Source organism: Colletes latitarsis, chromosome 10 (assembly GCF_051014445.1).
Source record: "Colletes latitarsis isolate SP2378_abdomen chromosome 10, iyColLati1, whole genome shotgun sequence".
Lineage (NCBI taxonomy): Eukaryota > Metazoa > Arthropoda > Insecta > Hymenoptera > Colletidae > Colletes > Colletes latitarsis.
The window spans coordinates 4,688,030-4,708,346 of NC_135143.1; the positions used below are offsets into that span (position 1 = coordinate 4,688,030).

The following is a 20,317-nucleotide window of genomic DNA, read 5'->3' on the forward strand; positions in this document are numbered from 1 at the left end:
ATCTTAATTCAAGATTACTAATGTAATTTTAATATACGTGGAATAAGATCTTATTTAATTTCTTCCTTACTAGAGACAATAGGGAAAACGTTCAATTAACTCTTGTATGTAAAACTGAATTTTCTTTAAGATTTCTTTATAACCATTTTTAGAATTTTTACAAATAAGAAATACATATTAGAAGAAGTAAAATCTTCCATGAGATAACTATCATTATCCGAGGACTGATATACAGGGTGTTCGGACACCACTGGGAAAAATTTTAATGGGGGATTCTAGAAGCCAAAATAAAACGAAAATCAAGAATACCAATTTGTTGATAAAGGCTTCGTTAAAAAGTTATTAACATTTCAAGTTCCGCTCGTACTGAATTTTTTTCTCGAAAATGCGCAAGATTTCGGGGGTATGTCTATTCACCAAAAATGATTGTAATTGACCCCCACAATCAAAAATAATTTTTTCAGAACGATTTGAAATTTTTTAATTTAATATTTTAATAACTTTTTAACGAAGCCTCAATCTAAAAATTGATATTCTTGATTTTCGTCTTATTTTGGTTTTTAGAATCTCTCATTAAAATTTTTTCCAGGGATGAGCAAACACTGCGTATATGCTACATAACCTTAGAACCAACGGCTATTGCTACTGTTTTGAAAACCAAACGAATATTAACAAAATTTTGAATTCGCGTACATTATTAATGGTTTATCTCATGTGAAAGAAATGGATACGGAAACAAAAATGCAAAAGCGTGGTGGCAGTATCATAATATCTATAATTGCATTCATAAATTTCTACTTTAACATGTTTGCATCTTGTAGATGTTTTTAAAAATACTATTTGAGTTAACAAAGCAATATGGGCCATAAGTTACACAGAAAACTTGCAACTACTAGCTCCGTGGTAAAGTTCTAGCGTTTTTCTTATTTATCGCTTACGACTCTGTAACAGAGACAAATAACAACATTAATGGTCACCCATATTTTCTCCATTTGCTCTGCTCATGGTCGTTTACGTATTTGCATTGCAACCTGTGTTTTTTAAAGGGGGGCGATTTTCATAATTACAAAGTACTTCATTTGGAAAACCTTGTAATCGGAACGGATAGCTAATTATTAAAAAATTAACTCTAGACTGATGGAGATTAATGTTATCGATATGAATTTTGTTATTAAGTTTACCTCTGTTGCAATGGTTTAACTTTTAACTGTAATTATTCAGAAATTAACTCTAGACTGATGGAGATTAATGTTATCGATATGAATTTTGTTATTAAGTTTACCTCTGTTTCAATGGTTTAACTTTTAACTGTAATTTTTAAAATTAGTAATTTTAAAAATGGTTAGATAATATTGTACCGCGACCTTTCAGACTCTCACTTATATGTATAACACAGATTTTGCAATACATACGTGAATTCTAGGTTGGTATATACAATAATTTTCTACATTCGGATTTAGAATACAAATTAATATTAACAGAAAAATGGCAATAACTGACTCTTTTACATTTAAAAAAATTACTTTTTTAGTATAGAATGGATTATATTTTACCCAGACCTTAGATCCTTTACTGTGAGTAAGATGACAGTGACAAAAATAATATTAATTATAATTTTGTATTTATTTGACGTGTGTTAAATTTTAGTAAAACGTATAAAGTATTTTTCATAGTTTAATAAAATGTGACAATATTTTATTCATCGATCTAAAATTATTTCAATCGATACTAAAGATTACCGCGTTGTTCCTTCTAGAAAGAGGGGACAGTTTAGTTTTTGACAGTTTTAAGTCTTTTGTGAAATGATTAGCTTCATTTTATCAGGACTTAGACTTCCATAATTTGACAATCATGCTACTAGTTTCGAATGATATGCTTCATTGTATAATACATTTGTCTATCATTACACATAGTTCCTTGACTCATTAAGAAGGCCCCTAAAGGGGGTCTAAAAATATATGGGACGAAAGAAATATTACACTGAAAAGTTGAATAATCATATATTTCCAAATTCTGTTATTGATAAATAAACTGATCAAAAACAAATTTATTTTTCAAAAAGACGTTACAATAGTTTGAATTACATCCTACACAGTAAATGTATATTCTACGTACTATTTACATAATTAGCATATTTTTTCTGCATACGTTACGTACATAAATTTCCTCTGTTCTTTGCATATTTTACATGCATAAACATCCGCAGTCGAATAATTACCAACGAACGTAAAAAACATTAAAGTACAAATTTTCTAGTCAAAGTAGAAAAGGTAGTTGCAAAAGTGTAATTGAAAATTATTGTGATGACTCGACGCGAAATATTTTTGCCTGTGTCGCGTGATAATGTGCACCACGATATTTTTGTACGTGATAACTTTGTCGTGCGATGATACAGAGTTTAAAGGAAATCCGAGGCCATTAGACACAGTTGAACTGCTGTTTGTGCAAGACAAAAGGATCAGCTGGTGTTTCTCAAGCTGCAGAAAGCTCGACAGTTGGCTTTTATACATTAGTAAACGATAATCCTGTCTGCTTGAAAATCCAGGATGATGCCAGCCAGGTACGAGCGACTGCGCATACCGCGTCTCCCAACAGAGATCTTTGCAAAATATCACTGAGTGTTGCATTTGTTCTGCAGCGTATGTGCGCTCGAGATGAGGAGGGGAGGGGGAGGAGGAGGAGGAATAAGCAGTGCGGTGATGTCGAAAATGCTGAAACACATTTTCCTCCCTTTTATCTTCCGAATATTTTCTCCCGCCGCAAATGTCTACCGTTATTGAACAAAGAGAATATTCCAAGAACGAGAGAAACTTTTTGCCACAGACTTCCTTTTCCTGTTACTTCTCGTGAAGACGTTGAATTTTTTATACCCGAATGCAGATGATTTCGAGAACGAGACCAGCTCCTTCGTTCGTCGTCGAACCAGAAATTCATTCGAATAACATTTCTATAAGTTAGTTTAACCACCGGCTGTGTGCATCCTGAAACAATAAACATTATTTCTTTTTCTCTAGCGAATAATAGATTGTATGAGATTTTAAAAAGGAATCTGATGGTAAAAATAATGCAGTATACTTTTTCGTTTACACTCTATATATTTTTATTTTTAACGATTAATATAATTGTAAGAAATCCAGTGATTCCATATGATCAATATTCGATTGATATCGTCAGGCCCTACTAGCCCTGAGAACAGTACTGAGATACTAGTATGCAGATACTTCTCGCTGAGTTTAACATGGCCGCGCTACGTGTACACCTGTTTTTATTCGGTTTGTACTTTGTTGCCTATTTAATATACAGTGGCGGACCAACGAAAATATGAAACGGTACACAAAGACATCATCATTTTACAAGAATCAATTTTTCATACATTATGGACACCATATGAAATGGTAAGAAGGGATTATACAGAGGATTATAGCTCGCTAAACACTTGACAATAATAATAGAATGTCTTTCGATAATACAATTTTCGTTCTGATTGATGTGAACAAACAACGTCAAGTTTCATCGTTTATTAGACAATGAGAATATTGTAACACTCGAGACCACAATTCGTTTAACGAATAAATAAAAACTACAGTAAAAAAATTGTTCTTAAGCCTATTTTTGCACAAACATTTAACAAAATCGCCCCCTCCCCAAATAAAGTACACAAACAACGCAGACTGTCTGAATCTGATGAGCGCTGCAAACGATATTGTTTAGTAATTAGACTTAATTTCGTACAGAAATCAAACTTATAACTCAGTAGATAACCTTTATTAATAAGGAAAAAGAACCACACACCAAGGAAACACGGAAAGCTTAACCTGTTATAACGCCACATGGCGGCATCACTTAATAACAGAAGGCGCGAAATTAAAACTGAATATTCTAACAGATATGATGTATATAAAGAAGATAATCGGTAAAAATACTCGCGTGGTGTACTCTTTCATTAGTTTCGTTTCACACGTGTTTTACAGCAACGTAAACTTTCATCCCTGACGAATTTCTTTTTTTTATTTCCTTTCATTTTTACGCGGGAAGGACTACGTTTCGATATGTTTCCCTGGACGGCCACACTCGCCTGCGGCCGTCGAGTGAAATTGCATTTGGAATTTCAATATAGCGCATATCATACTTCAACCTTAAAACGCCGCCAGCGTTGTCCGGTATTACTTTGAGGTTTCAGCTTCTCCCAGGAGCTGACATTGCGGGTCGATTATAGAGATTTCATCAATTGGGAGGATGCACGCGGGTACCATGGGGAGCCCCGATCGTTGATCGATCCTTTTTTGACAGAATATTTCAGCCTATAAGAACCATTAGATGGGTTTTCCTCGGAATAAATGATCAAAAGGTACCGGTCGAATAAAACTCTTCCTATTGGTGATGAGCTTCCACGCTTCGCTGTGTTTCCGTGCGATTCGAATGCACGGTTGCGGTGAAATTGCTTCAAAGATTCTTGCTGTGACTATATGTCTGAATGATTTATGAAGATATTGTCGAGAATACCGTTTAAAAAATCTTTCCTCTGATATGGCGAATGCATGTGTATAAATGCAATACTACTTGTAAAATTATTTTATATGTGTTGGGTTTTGTAATAAGCTGACACATTCGATATAAATATTCAAAATAAATGTGTATTTAGGAGTAGGTTAAAGAGAAACGTGTGTATACATAGGCGACGCGTACTCACCGGGAGACATATTCGAACTGAACAAAAGAAAAACAAAACAATGTACACTGCATCGCGACCATCATGGATCCCCTAACAATATGGTATATATTTCTAACCACTGTTTATCTTTTAAAATGTATTATATGATTATATATGATTTAATATATGATTTAAACGAGAGACAAATAACATTTTATTTAAATAATACGATCAATATACAGGGTGTTCAGCCACCCGTGGGAAAAATTTTAATGGGAGATTCTAGAGGCCAAAATAAGACGAAAATCAAGAATATTAATTTGTTGATCGAGGCTTCGTTAAAAAGTTATTAATGTTTAAAGGTCCACGTGTAGAACGGTAATCTGCGAACACAGACGAATTTCTTTCTCAAAAGTGCGTAACATTTCGGAGGTATGTCTATTCACCAAAAATGATTGTAATTGATCTCCGCAACTGAAAATAATTTTTCCAGAACGATTTGAAATTGTTTGTTTCGTTGAAAAAGGCACCTACTCCCTGACGATTTTGTTTAAAAATTTGTTCTTGATTTTTAGTAATTTTGTTTGACACCCCACAGAAAAGTTGTTTAATACTTTTTTGTAGATACCCATGAGATCTACCTCAAAAAAACGTTTCATTGAAATATATTCATAATTGTAGTAGTTATGGCTGTTTGAAAATTGGACAATTTTCATGGGATTTTACTCATTTTGCGGGGTGAAGGATTAACTTTTCGAATATTTTTGCGACTTCTACATATTCTTCACCAAAATACGCGTTGTTTGCCTTTTGAAACATTAAAATCGTCCAATCCGTTCAGGAGTTATGACATTTTAAAGATACGCATGAAATTTCGGGCTAACATTTTTAGCCACTCATATTTTCGGTAAGGAATTTTTTTCTCGAAAATGCATAGAAATTCAAAGGTATGTCTAATCACTAAAACTGATTGTACTTGACCTCTGCAATCAAAGATAATTGTTGTAGGACGGTTTGGAATTTTTTAATTTTGTCGAAAAATTTGTCTCCCTACGCGAATTTTTTTCTCGAAAGTGCGTAGGATTTCGGGGGTGTGTCTACTCACCAAAAATAATTGTAATTGACCCCCGTAATCAAAAATAATTTTTTCAGAATGATTTGAAATTTTTTAATTTAATTTTTTAATAACTTTTTAACGAAATCTCAATCAAGAAATTGCTATTCTTGATTTTCGTCTTATTTTGGCCTCTAGAATCTCCCATTAAAATTTGCCCCTGGGTTGGCCGAACACTCTGTATATTAGACTAGACAGTTATTCAAATAAAGTGTAATTCTTTCTAATTCGTTATAATACGATTTGTAATTTTTATTCAAGGAATAATGGATGAAGAGGAATAATGAGCGATATAGATATTATCTTCTCCTAATTTAAACACTAAAGCAGAAATTACATTGTAATAAATCCTCTTTTCATAAGTAGACATTAAGTATGATGGAACAAATTAATAGAAAAGTAAAATTTCCATACCTATAAGTAAATTTATTTATACGAAGAAGGGAATAGGAGTTCGATAAAATTAACTTTATTTTACATTTTTCCCATTAAATAAAATATTTTAAAAGAAATGACAAAAGATGTTCTTAATTGTAATTTATGCAATGTTATTTTATACTTTTGTTTAGAAGAAGGTCAATTTATTTAATGAAATCATAAATTACTTCTACATTACGAATGTTTAAAAGAAAGTCGTTTACACGGAAAATAGTTATTTGTATCAAGAAGGAAGTTAATGTCATTAACAATGTAAAATATTTCTTTATTTTTACTTAATTTCCAAGCAAATCACGTAGAATTATAGTTTATGTAATTTTAGTATAGTTTATATAATACTTCAAAATATAAATTGGCTTTCTACTGTGCATATGATAGATTTTATTCGATTACTTGCAAAAGTGTGAAATAAAATTACATCACTTACAATTGAAAACATGTTTTTACACTTTTAACATTCGTATATTTTAATAATAATAAGTGAATAATATATTGAAAGCTAAAACGAAAACGAAAGTTTGTACCAGTGGTAATACTAGTAATCTCGTGGCAATTATAGCACAGTGACTTCTATCTATGGTGTTCTAATAATTGCGGAGTAATCAGGGGTGGATCCAACGTAAAAGAATAAGACGAAAATGTATGTAGAATAAAACAAATTTTCAAATCCAATTAAATCGAAAATGAAGTTTATTGTGCAAAAAAAAATTTTATTGTACATCCTTGATTTATTTTTCCAACTTAAAAAAGACACAAGACTCTAATCCTGTATATCGAGCGATAGAAATTGTTCGAGTATTGATTTAATTATTTATTACAAATTTATGATCAAATTCGTCTAAAATTTTATGCAAATTTTCCATATGTATAGGCCATCAATCCCATAACAAATTCATTAAAATCTAACCTCTTCGAGGCCTTCTGTTATAGAACTGTGAACTTGTCTGACGTTATATTTTTCTTTCAAAATAAATTTCTTTCAGTGCGACGTAATTACTTAATATTTTCCCGACTAAAGCATCAAGGAAAGATATTTGAAATACGGATATTTCTCGAGATATTTCTGCCAGTTTCAACCGGTAACTCTTTTATCACCAGTAAAACTTATTTATCATTGATCATAAAGTACGATAGCTTTACCGAGTTTCTTTGCGTCCCTTTCAATGGCCTCAGCGAATAAAACACGAAGCTACTAGTGAAATGAATGCACCGTTCATTCTAATAATTAATCAGAACGCGACCGAACACGGTAGCTTGTAAGACTGTTAAATCTACAAGCTCAAAAAACTCGCGAAATCCGTAAAGATACGCAAACTCGGATAAAAATTAATGTCGTTTCGTGGTACCTCATAGCCTTGTTATATACGTTAATTGTACAGAAAAAAGGGAAAGCAATGGCATACTCGGACCAAAGTCTTTAATGAGGAACGAATCCAATTGCAAAATATATATAATGTAGGAGATTTGTATTGAATATTTGTGCCACGCTGTAGTTTTGTTGAATGTTAATTTATGTGCAAAAGGGTTGAGTGATTGTGAAAGACAGACGTGATTCTAATTTGGTTATATAATTATATGTATGTTCAATTCATTTTCCTCAAATAAATTCTCTTCGTTAAATCCTACAATAATATTATCTGTCACGACTAATTACTGCATTCAATAAGTCATTACCTCGTAGATAGGAGCAACACGGCCGTGTTATGAAATGAATTATTAAATGCATTAACGTGATTACCTTAATATATCGAGTCCTGTGAAACAGATGAAAGGAAAAGGATTGGGAGAGGAGTTTCGTTCCGAATCTGCTAGCGGACACGTCGGTAAGCCATCCTAGCAGACACTGCCTTAAATACCGGGATATTGGCAGTCGATTGAAGAGCGTATACGAGGTGTTTGGCCACCTCCGGGAAAAATTCCTAGAACAGTCTAACAACGCATATTAAAAATAGTTAAACTTTAGACGCGTGCAGTTCCGAAACTACTAGTGTTTTTTAATAATTGAGCCACTGTTGGCAGCGGCAAAGCTTCTCCTTTAAAATGGTTTTTGGTTTTTGTCGATCCGACTTTCCGTTTTCGAGATATCGTAATTTATGTAAAAGGTAATTTTCAAAATTCCGCTCTTCGCCTTAGAAAAGGCTATTGACGTGCATTAAAAATACTAAAACTTTAATTACGTGCAGTTTCGAAACTATTAATATTTTCTTCATAATTGAGCCACCGTTGGCAGCGACAAAGCTTCCTCTTTGAAATGGTTTTTGGTTTTTGTCGATCCGACTTTCCGTTTTCGAGATATCGTAATTTATGTAAAAGGTAATTTTCAAAATTCCGCTCTCCGCCTTAGAAAAGGCTATTGATGCGCATTAAAAATACTAAAACTTTAATTACGTGCAGTTTCGAAACTATTAATATTTTCTTCATAATTGAGCCACCGTTGGCAGCGACAAAGCTTCCTCTTTGAAATGGTTTTTGGTTTTTGTCGATCCGACTTTTCGTTTTCGAGATATCGTAATTTATGTAAAGGGGTATTTTTCTTAATTTAACTATCTCTGTCTCCGTTTGACGCGTTGCGTCGTACCTCTTTCTCGCGCGTGAGTCGAGACAGTCACGTGACAAGGAAGTCGTAGTATTTCTAAGAATTTACTACGCACTGTCTACTATGGTCACGCGCGGGAGTTCATTGATTAGAATGAAACGTAAACAAACGCTTTGAACCCTCGTATCTCCGAAACTAGCCACCGTATCGACTTGAAACTAAAATCGCTATATCTCCGGAACTAATAACGCTATCGGCTTGTACAAACGCTCATTTTAAAGGGCATTTCATCCTCTATTCTGTGAGTCTAACAATTATTATAATTTATGCTATCTTCCATATTTATTTTGACATTTACTTTGATGCTATATATCCAAAGAAGTTTCAGCAATTCCTACTGATCGTACGACTAGTGTACGATAAAACTGGATTAGAAATTGTTTATTTAATTGAAAATTAATTTAAACTTAAATAAAAGATGTTTGCGTAATTACTAGCCAGTACTTTTTCTTAAATAAGTGTTTTCTCTAGAACTAACTACGGTATCGACTTGGAACGAAATTCGTTTTCAAGGGCGTTTTATCTTCTATCCGATGAAAATTAAAAATTTTTTTAACATAAATGAGAAGGATATCTTACGAATAAATATCAAAACACAAGTTTCTATACATATAATGCACAAATTATAAGTACGTTGCCTCGTAAAAGAGAGAAAGAAAGACTGGTCATTTGGCCGGTCATGGTAGGAATGGGTATACATGAAGTGCCGGTAGGTTTAGTGTTAATTAGTACTTTTTCATTTTTAGTTTTGTTTTGTTAATATCTATTTCTCATCTTCAGCTCGATTATTAGATTAGTAGATGATATTGTGAATAATAAACAAGATACAGAAATTATATGCAACTATTTAACATAGTTCGCGACATTTGTTTAATGCTGAACATATAAATTAAATACACTTATGCAATAGTAGTTATAATGAGTCTGCAACGCGATAAATACGATACAAGGCGTATCTCGTCTATGATATGACACTGTTCACATGAACGCTTAAAAGGCCCCTAACAGTTCATTACATAGTAAGAAAGAAAGAATATGTTAGTAGTTAAGAAAATAAAGAATGTGTAATATAAACTGAAAGTCATCCTGTGGCACATTTATGGCCGCACGATGGCGCTCTACGTTGGAGTACTGGTCGAAACTTTACTATCGAAACAGTTTTATAAAACATCTCTGTTTCGATACCTTTGTAATGTCGCTGTATGGTTTATTAGACCTGAATAAATTACATTTTATATTACTATCGAACTACACATCCTAATCCTATTAGACAAGTATTAAAATAAATAATAATAATATCGAGGTTAATTAATTTTTCAAATGTTTCAATAGACGAAGTTTACACAAAACGATCTGGGACATAGATTAGTTTTACCTAAAGTTTGAGTTTCGCGTTGTCTCTTCGTCTTTGATCAAACTACCTCAATTTTCTACGTACGATTTGAACTATATTAAGCAGTCCGAATTTAGCAATTGCTACCCAACATGTCTTTGCGGTCTATGAGCAAAGTCACATAGGACCGTTTGCCCACGCCTGAAATTGCTATACCGAATTAAATGAGCAAATAGTCTATGAATTAGTGTACCTAACGTGGCATGTTTGATTTCAGTATGCCACTTGCTGCGCAGCGGAGTCGCGGCGATTTTTGGCCCGCAGAGCGCTCACACCGCCTCGCACGTGCAAAGCATTTGCGACACCATGGAGATTCCACATCTGGAAACGCGTTGGGACTATCGGCTTAGACGACAGAGCTGCCTCGTCAACCTTTATCCGCATCCCACCACACTCTCCAAGGTACGTAGACATTTTGGGTAGTATACTACGTAGACACTAGGAATAATCCCCTCGTTGAGGTGTCATCGGCTGCCGAAAATCGGCTTCCGCGTTCTCCGGCATCCTCTCCGCGTTTCTATTCTCTAATCGAGTTCCTTCCGCGACTATAGAAAATAGGGACGAATTCGAGCAAGTCCTCGAGAACAATTCTCGACTCCGACGCGACAGTTTATTCACACGATTAGCACACTTGCTCTTTCTTCGTTGCTATGCTGCTCCGCAAACGATGAATTTGAACCCGTGGATCGAGCGCCATTCTACCTATGTGAATTGGGTATATGAACATTTCTCTTTATGTTTGAAATATTCATTCTCAATTTATTTAATAATAATTTGAAACACTACATTTTTAACACTTTCATTACCACGACGCTCATATGTGAGCAACAGTATTTTTTGTAATTTTAATTGTGGATGGTTAAGAGAAGAAGAAAAATTTTGGAAAAACAAAGAGTTTGTTCCTATAATAAAATACTTCCTTTCCTATGCTTTTTATAGTAAAAAACTTAGTTTTTTTAGAATTTCTTAATTCAGAAATCCATATAAACAGGAGGAGAATAGAAAATCAGCATTTCGAATTTACATATACAAAATAAAATTTTAGATATTTATCCATATTTTAAAATATACTAAATAAGATTAAAAAGATAAAAAGTAATATGTAGTATATTCGACCACCCATAGGAAAAGTTTTAATGGGAGAATCTAGAGGCCAAAATAAGACAAAAATAAAAAATAACAACTTCTTGATTGAGGCTTCGTTAAAAAGTTATTAACGTTTAAAGTTCCGCCTGTACTGAATTTTTTTCTAGAAAGTGGGTAGGATTTCGGGAGTATGTCTAATGACCAAAAATGATTGTAATTGACCCCCGCAACAGAAAATAATTTTTTCAGAACGATTTGAAATTTTTTTTTGTCGCAAAATTTAGACACCTGCACCTTCTTCTCGATTTTTCTTAAAAATTCGTTTTTCATGTTTAATAAATTTGTTTGACGCTGTACGGAAATGTTGTCTAATACTTTATTGTAGGTACCCATGGGTTTTGCTTCAGAAAAAAATTTCAATGAGGTACCTTTACTATTGTAGGAGCTATGGTCGTTTGAAAATGGGACCAGTTTTAGGGGGCTTTTCTCACTTTACGGTATCAAGGAACAACTTTTTTAATATTGTTAGAATTTCTACATATTCTCCACTAAAATACGCGTTGATTGCTGTTCGAAACATTAAAATCCTCCAATCCATTCAGGAGTTATGACATTTTAAAGATTCGCATGGAATTTCAGGAAAGCATTTCTGGCTTCACAATAGATTTTCGGTAAAGAATTTTTTTCTCGAAAGTGCGTAGGACTTTGGGGGTATGTCTATTCATAATAAATGCTTGTAATTGACCCCTGTAACTAAATATAATTTTTTTAGTATGATTTGAAATTTTTTAATTTCGTCTAAATATTTCAGTACCTACTCGAATTTTTTTCTCGAAAGTGGATAGGATTTTAGGGGTATGTATATTCATCAAAAATGATTGTAATTGACCCCCGCAACCAAAAATAATTTTTTCAGAATGATTTGAAATTTTTTAATTTCATTTTTTAATAACTTTTTAACGAACCCTCAGTCAAGAAATTGATATTCTTGATTTTCGTCTTATTCTGGCTTTTAGAATCTCCTGTTAAGAGTTTTCTCAGGGGTAGCCGAACATCCTGTATGTTGTATTTTCTTATGTTACGTCGAAAGATTCGGGAATCCTACTTGTGATCTCAGAATGTACGTATAATTGTGTCCGAAGCTTAGTATGTGTGTATAATCTGGTTCGAGGATACGGACTCTCAAAAAGGTTATTTTGGATATGGTTCTAATTTTGTTATGTTTAAAAACTTGTTCAATCGTATCACGAATCATTGGCTAGACATTAGAGAGTACCATCCGCTGAGATGGAGTAATTAGTCGTTTCACTTTCACAGTGTTGTTATTTATTGTCATATAGCTGTAACTGTTTTCTATCTTGGTGATGGTGTCTGGAATCTAGATAAATGTAAACTCTAGCATTCGAAATTCTTGGAATGATGCAGATAGAAGCAGGACTGATAATTTTTTTAAGTGCATTTGAGTAATCATTAACTGAAGTTCCCTCTATTGAATCCATTGTTATTGCTTGGCCCTTTTTTGGAAAGTTTTCATTGGTTGCCGTTAAGGCGTATGTGTTTCGATTTGATCGAACTGGTGCAGTTGAGTTTTCTGGTTCTATATTCATTTGCGGACCTTTTGTGACGTCGTGACCATTGTACTCAAAAGACATTGGTTGTTTTAAAACTTGAGTGCTCGTGAGAGTGCACAAGTTAACGCTGGTTTGCATCTGTCACTCTCCCACTTTCAGTTTCACTCAGGCACCCGCGACAACTTGTAAATACGTCTTGTCTCTATGACGGTTAGCACGACTGTTCTTATACAAATTTTGTCATTTTTCTCTGCTTTAAATTATAATACTTTGTTTATAACAAAAATAGAATGACTTTTTAAAATTCTATACTGACTACCCTAGATATCTAAATCAACGGTCTTTGTCAAATTGTTTGGGATGTCATTCAGAGCAACAAATATTATATTCACTAGGTATGTGTCAATGATCTTTGGTTTTGTTATCAGAAATACATTCGTATATGAAATGTACTTCGCCCTGAATTCTTGTTTTCAACTTTTTATTTTTAAGTTAATAACATTTAATTCTTTAATAATATTATTGCGACGGATTGGAGATGCATCGTTGCGGCAACGTGAAGGCTGTTCCGCAACGATGTGAAGCTGCTCCTTCGAACGAACGGAAGCGAGATCCCGAGTTTTCCGGTTGCTACAGGAACTGGCAATGATTTGAAAGAGAGTATCGCGAGAGTCCTCGAAGTGGATGGTCGTTCTATTTGTGTAAAAATTAAGTCTATAAGTTGTGTGTTACGCTATATTTCGTGGTGTTATTATGAGTTATTTGAAAAACGCCTCGCCCCGGCGCAACAATATTATCAAAATGTTCGCCATTTTTATTCAAAATAGTAGTATGCTTATAGAAATTGTGCCCACTGTATGTGTCTACCCAACGTCCCAACGAGACCCAACCGTCCATCGTCCACGCAGTCGACCCATGCGTCTTTCAAGGCTCAAATGAAGTTGCGTAGTTATTAATTGAATGGTTACCGTACCATAACATACCATATTTATAATCTTCAAACTTTCATTAAGAAAAAATTCCAATAATTACCTAAATGATCATCTTCTTAATGAAAATTTCCTCTTGAAGGTTCGCGAATGAGGGTGGAATCTTTATGGCGGAACCGGAGAATCGTGGTTTCCGGGCGAGGGGAACTTTTTCGCCTTCTCGGTTACGCGTTCTGAATGCTGCCGGGCTTGCTCGTAAGTCAGAAGTTACAACAAATGAACGAGGAAGTTTCCGAATATCTCTTAATAAACGGAAAGTTCTCGAGCACAAAGTGGCTGAAAGCGACACAACGGCCACGGTTCTCGGTTTAACGAGAGTTCTGTCTCGTAGACACGCGAAATCTCCTCGAGCACGTCGCCTAATATTTGCTCGAGCGTACACGCGTGTTGCCGATGACCTCTCCTTCCCCCGACTTCTCCATTAGCATTCGCCACTCAAGGACGCACTCGTTTCTACTAGAATATCCGTCCGTGTCCTCGGAAATCCATGAACTTCGAGACGAGACCCAGAGGGTGTATTGGGCAGAGCATGTCTTCTGCCCGGCAAAGTTGTAAGAGGTAATTAGAGATATTAGAGGAAATTTCCAACCTCGGTGAAGGAAGCGTTCGGCAGCGTCGCAGCTTCCACAACTTCGACGTGTTCCCGCGTAAACGGGCGTGGAGAGCGACGTGAACGAAATTAATACTGCGGGCTTGAACACGCTGTGCGTTTTAATACTAGGGATACGGCGGGTAAACTAACACATGTCGAGCAACAGCTGTCGAGTGAAAGCCAGAAATCCTTCTCAAGTGTCGATACAAGTTACTCGGATACACAGATCGCTATCGCGCTATATCAATCACTTTTTGCGCTGAATAATAGTGTAGCGTTTATTCTCAGCGATCTGGAAAATCAGTCGCCGCTCAAGGTAACGTTATGTTTAACACTAGGTTTACGGACACTCGTTGCGCATATTTTTATTGCAATTCGCTCTGTTAATAGTTACATTAAAATGCAATTTTTCTTTTAATTAGAATGTATATTCGTATCATTACATCAATTAAATCCAATATAAATTGCTAACAAATAATATTTATGGGTTCTGTAACGTTAGGTTTAGAATCTTAATGCGTCAAATTGGCGTATTCCGTAAACCTAGTGTTAATAAAGGGGAATCAAAGGTTTGCCAAGGACAATAATTTGAAATGTGTTCAGCTTTACTATCATAATGTGAAGTTATTTGGACCAAAATGTGGAGCACATGGGTATAATGTTGAATGTACGGCTGCAAGCTGTCTTCACGCACGTCGTCGTTCAATATGCAAATTTTTGAAATATTAGACTGTATACGTGGACTTAGACTCAGCTTTATAGTTGATCGTTACTCGGTGTAAAATTTGTATGTACACTCCCGGACAAACTGATAACATAAGCGTGCTATTTTTAATTTCTCGAGTTAGGATTATGCTAGCGTGGAAACTCTCAGTTATATGTATAACGTACCTTTTACGAATATCTAAACATAACATAGACTGACCTTACTTCAATTGGTTCCCTTACAAGGGAACATCGCCAACTCATACACTCCGATTTTGATGAAAATTTTTACATAAATATTTATTGGACCTATCTAAGAAGAAAGGTGTAATTCGTTAGTGCCTGTTTTGCACTTTGAGAGAGATATCAACCCTTTTATCACAACCGCCCTTTCTATGTACGTGCTTATAAGTCGTAAACAACAAAAGATATCAAAAAATAGTTGAAATAGAAGTCATACCGTTTCTTGAGGTCTATAAAGCTGAGTGTAAATTTTGTTGAAGAAATCATTTTTTTGCAAAATTGAATTCCCCCCTCCCCCTATTTTTCGAAAAACTATCACTTTTTCTAATCGATAAAAGCGTCTATTTATGATGGATTCAGCAGTGTATTCTAATATATAATTATTTTAATTATTCCGTTGGAATTCGCAATTTAAATATTGTTATTTTTCCGTATTGACTGTTGATTCGATCTATACTTGCGATGTTGATACGACCTTTCATAAGTACCCATTTCTCCATTTGTTTTACATGTCACTTACATAATTTTAAGATCAATTTCGTCATCATTCGATGAAGTTCTTTTATTTTGTAGAATTTCTACAGTACACAGAGTATTTCCGATCCAGTTGTACAATTGAGAAGGCGGTTAATGTACATAAAAAAATAAGCTGAAAATATAGAATAATAGTTTTTAACATAGTTACACTCTCATTCATCCATACTGTGTTCATCAAATCAACACCTATACATCGCTTATTCTAACTTTAATTGTTATTGTAATATAATATTACATATATACAGGGTGTTCGACCAACCTTAGGAAAACTTTTAATAGGAGATTCTAGAGGCCAAAATAAGACGAAAATCAAGAATATCAATTTCTTGACTGAGGGTTCGTTAAAAAGTTATTAAAAAATCAAATTAAAGAATTTCAAATCATTCTGAAAAAATTATTTTTGGTTGCGGGGGTCGATTGCAATCATTTTTGGTGAATACACATACCCCTAAAATCTTATCCACTTTCGAGAAAAAAATTCGAGTAGGTACTGAAATATTTAGACGAAATTAAAAAATTTTAATTCATACTAAAAAAATTATATTTAGTTACAGGGATCAATTATTAGCATTTATTGTGAATAGACATATCCCTAAATTCCTGCGCACTTTCGAGAAAAAAATTCTTTACAGAAAATCTAATGTGAGGCCGGAAATGCTTCCCTGAAATTTCATGCGAATCTTTAAAACGTCATAACTTCTGAACGTATTGAAGGATTTTAATGTTTAAAAAATCAGTCAACGTGTATTTTAGTAGAGAATATGTAGAAATTAAAAAAATATTGGGAAACTTGCTCCTTGATTCCCTAAAATGTGAAAAACCCCATAAAAGTGGTCCAATTTTTAAACGGCCATAACTTCTACAATAGTAAAGGTATCTCATTGAAATTTTTTTCTGAAGCAGAACCCATGGGTGCCTACAAAAAAGTATTAGATACCATTTTCATACAGCGTCAAACAAATTTATGAGAAATGAGAAACGAATTTTTAAGAAAAATCGACAGGTGATAGGTGCCTAAATTTTTCGGCGAAATTAAAAAATTTCAAATCATTCTAAAAAAATTATTTTCTGTTGCGGGAGTCAATTACAATAATTTTTGATGAATAGACCTACCCCCGAAATCCTACCCACTTTCTAGAAAAAAATTCAGTACGGACGGAACTTTAAACGTTAATAACCATCAACAAATTAGTATTCTTGCTTTTCGTCTTATTTTGGCTTCTAGAATCTCCTATTAAAATTTTTCCCAGGGGTGGCTGAACACCCTGTATAATTTTTTACCTAAAATGATGGTGGAAGTCATAGAAATCAAAGGAGGTTGTACACATTATTAGAAAAGTATAGTTTAGTATATATATATATATTTATATAAAGTATGTATACCTTTGTTATATGAAAGATGTAATTGTGTTATATGAAATGTATATCTTTATCTTTGAAGAGTGCTATCATTTTGTCTGCATCGGATTATGTCTTTCTCTTCTAACTAAGAAACCTTATTGAAGTAATATCAATCTATGTTATGTCTACATGTTTATGGAAAATACGTTTTACATTTTACTACAAATTTTCACGCTAACATAACCCGATTACAAGGAAACGAAGACAGCTCGCGTGCATTATTATTTTGTCTGGGAGTGTATCTTCGCTCGTTGTGAAATTGCGTCTATCTCGCTAGTCGTGAAATTGTATCTAGCTCGCTCGATGTGAAATCGTATTTATCTCTTTTTTGTACAAGTTGTTGATCTTGTATGCTATTGGCTAATATGCTAGTAGCTTTTTATCAGATTCAATTATTTCTCGATGAGACATCAAAATACAACAGTCATCATCCAGAATATTCATCTTATTAATTCCGTGTGTAGTTTCAACCACACATAAGTTGCTGTATCCTTTCAGCGAGGTTGGAGATGTGTAATTCCTCTCTTTTCGAGAACATCCCCCATAAGGTTCTGACTTTCTTCGCACATGACAGTAAGCGTAGTTGGTTCATGAAGAACATAGATCCATTGATTTTTTGCTATATAGTTCCAAGTTTTTATCAATGCTTTAATAGTTTTTGTTGTACACGAGGTTGGAATTTTATTGATGTGAGGAGATAATAGATCGATCTCACAAATCGATTCGTTAGTCGAGGCTGTAGCGTGTGGATGGTAACAGATGTATTCCCCTTCTCGATACTTGTTGCAGATAGACAATTCATTAAGGAAAGTGAATTGAGATTTGCTTTTGGATAGGAGAAGAAAACGACTTTGAGGACTAATATAGTAGAAGAGTTTCAGATCATTGTGTTAAATTGGAAGAGGAACGTATGTAGTATTACTTTCGAAAACAAAAAAAAGAAAATCGATTTTCTGACTGTCTGGTCACCTTAAGGGGTTAGGTAACTCTAGCGGTATGGAAAACAAGGCAATTTTTTAAGTTACAATGAAGAAAAAGTAAGCAGTCAATTATCCTGAGACTTTGCACTGTATTTAGGTATAACAAATATTGAAAAAAGCCGTTGGCAATGTTTAAAAAATATTTATAATTAAGCCTACACAGCGCCATGTTCCCGAGTCACTTCATTTTTTGATGCCTAACTGGTGTGCAGGATTATGGTAAAATGGTTGTTGTCTACAATAAAAACCGAAATATTCCATTAACTATGATAAAAGTCCTTAACATTGACGATGAGACATTTCAATTTGTATAAAAATGAACAATATGGCAGATATTTGAAACCTAAAATCGAATTTTATCAAAAATCGAGTTTTATTATTAATATTTTGCAGAATTATTAGACAATTTTTAAAAAAACGGATCGTCAATGCTTAATAAATATAATAGTAAAGATAACTGTAAATTTTCAAAGCAATTGATTAATTAGAACTGGAGTAATTCTGCACACCGTTTTGTGAAACATAGTTCCGAGGCTCTAAATTTTCAGCAAAAACATTGTTTCGGCACTGGGACCTTTCGCATAATTTAAGGCTTCAAACTATTATTTAAGCCAAAAAACAAATTATCGAATTTTTCAAAATTTTAGACCTAACCCCTTAATTAGGCGTCGCGATTGCTCAATGGCGCGCAATCATTATTTTTGGCCGATAGCAATACGGCCCTTTATCGACGACAGCGCAAGTTGAAGCATTTCGGCGGTCGGAATTCGAGGAATTCGGCACTATCGTTGCCGTGATATGGAAGCTCGTGACGTCTAACGCATGACTAGGATTCAATTTCCCCGTGTGCGTTTAAACTATAATTGAAATTCTTACTCTGACGCGGTAATTTTTACGCTCTTTGTAGTGCCATGTCGTTCATCCCTCTTTGATCGACGTTCTTCAAAGTCGGCTCACGCAACTGGAAATCATCATTTATTGGCTCCCGACAGTTTGTTGGAAACTCAACAGAGATTAGAAACTTTTATCCGCAAATTTCTGAGTGCTTTGTAAATCAAGTGATTGCAGCAGTTGCGCGATCGATGCTTTTCAAATAGAAACTTTTTCATTAGGAATTTATTTGACAAATTCAACGTGAAGGATACTCGTTATCGCGTAAATTTAATTTCGACCAGAAATTTGGTCATCTTCAGTAATAAATAATATAGAACGATTCTGTAAACACTATACAGAAAGAAATTGTTTGGTTACGAAGGACAGGATAATCATAAAAATCTTAATATTTATTTATTTATTCAATAAACGGGAAGATCCATTTGTGTACAAAGAAGTAGAACATAATAATCAATATAAGGTGATAAAGTTAATTTTAATGCGAATCAGGTAAACAACGTAAGGATAAAATGTTAAAAAAGTTTAAATACATAGTTTTTGAGTGATACAGTACTGCCCGTAAAAAAATGCAAAGTGGTACAATGAGAGTTTGCGATCAGACAAAGACAATTGAGTGGATCTACCATTCCAAATCTGTATCTGTTAACGTCAGGGAGAAATGTGCTTGAGAATCTAGATGTCCTTGTGGGGGCATCAAAATTGATTAAATTCAAGAATTGAGGGTAGTAAATATTGCCGTTAATCAAGTTGTATAAAAATTACATATCTGCAACAATTGTCCTAGATTCAAGTGTCAATAAATTGAGTCTAGTTGAAACTGAGGTGTAATCGTGATCCGTGATATTCATTCTTCGCTCGAGTTTATAAGATGCAAACTTAAGAAATCTGTGTTGAAATATTATGAACATGACAGTAAGCCTAAACTTACTTGTATAACTATTTCCTCAGCATTCATATCACTTCGTTCTATTATAAACTTATTACAAAGTAATTGATTGCTATACAAAATTCGTATCACATGGAAAAGTCGGAATACGAAACTACAAGAATTTTTCAAAAATATATATTTTAAAGTACTTCGAGGAACATATTAAACATATTAATTACTGAAACTACCAAATAAATTT

General features: G+C 34.0%; 1 protein-coding gene across 6 annotated transcripts in view; it reads left to right on the plus strand.

Annotated features, from left to right (window-relative positions):
• The window catches only part of Kair1d (Kainate-type ionotropic glutamate receptor subunit 1D), an 881,193-nt gene that overhangs the window by 536,916 nt on the left and 323,960 nt on the right, over positions 1–20,317 (plus strand). For all 6 annotated transcript variants that reach the window (XM_076774728.1, XM_076774730.1, XM_076774725.1 and 3 more), the window contains one exon: positions 10,410–10,594. In XM_076774728.1, coding sequence (XP_076630843.1) covers positions 10,410–10,594 — 185 coding nt within the window. The remainder of the gene's footprint in view (positions 1–10,409; positions 10,595–20,317) is intronic.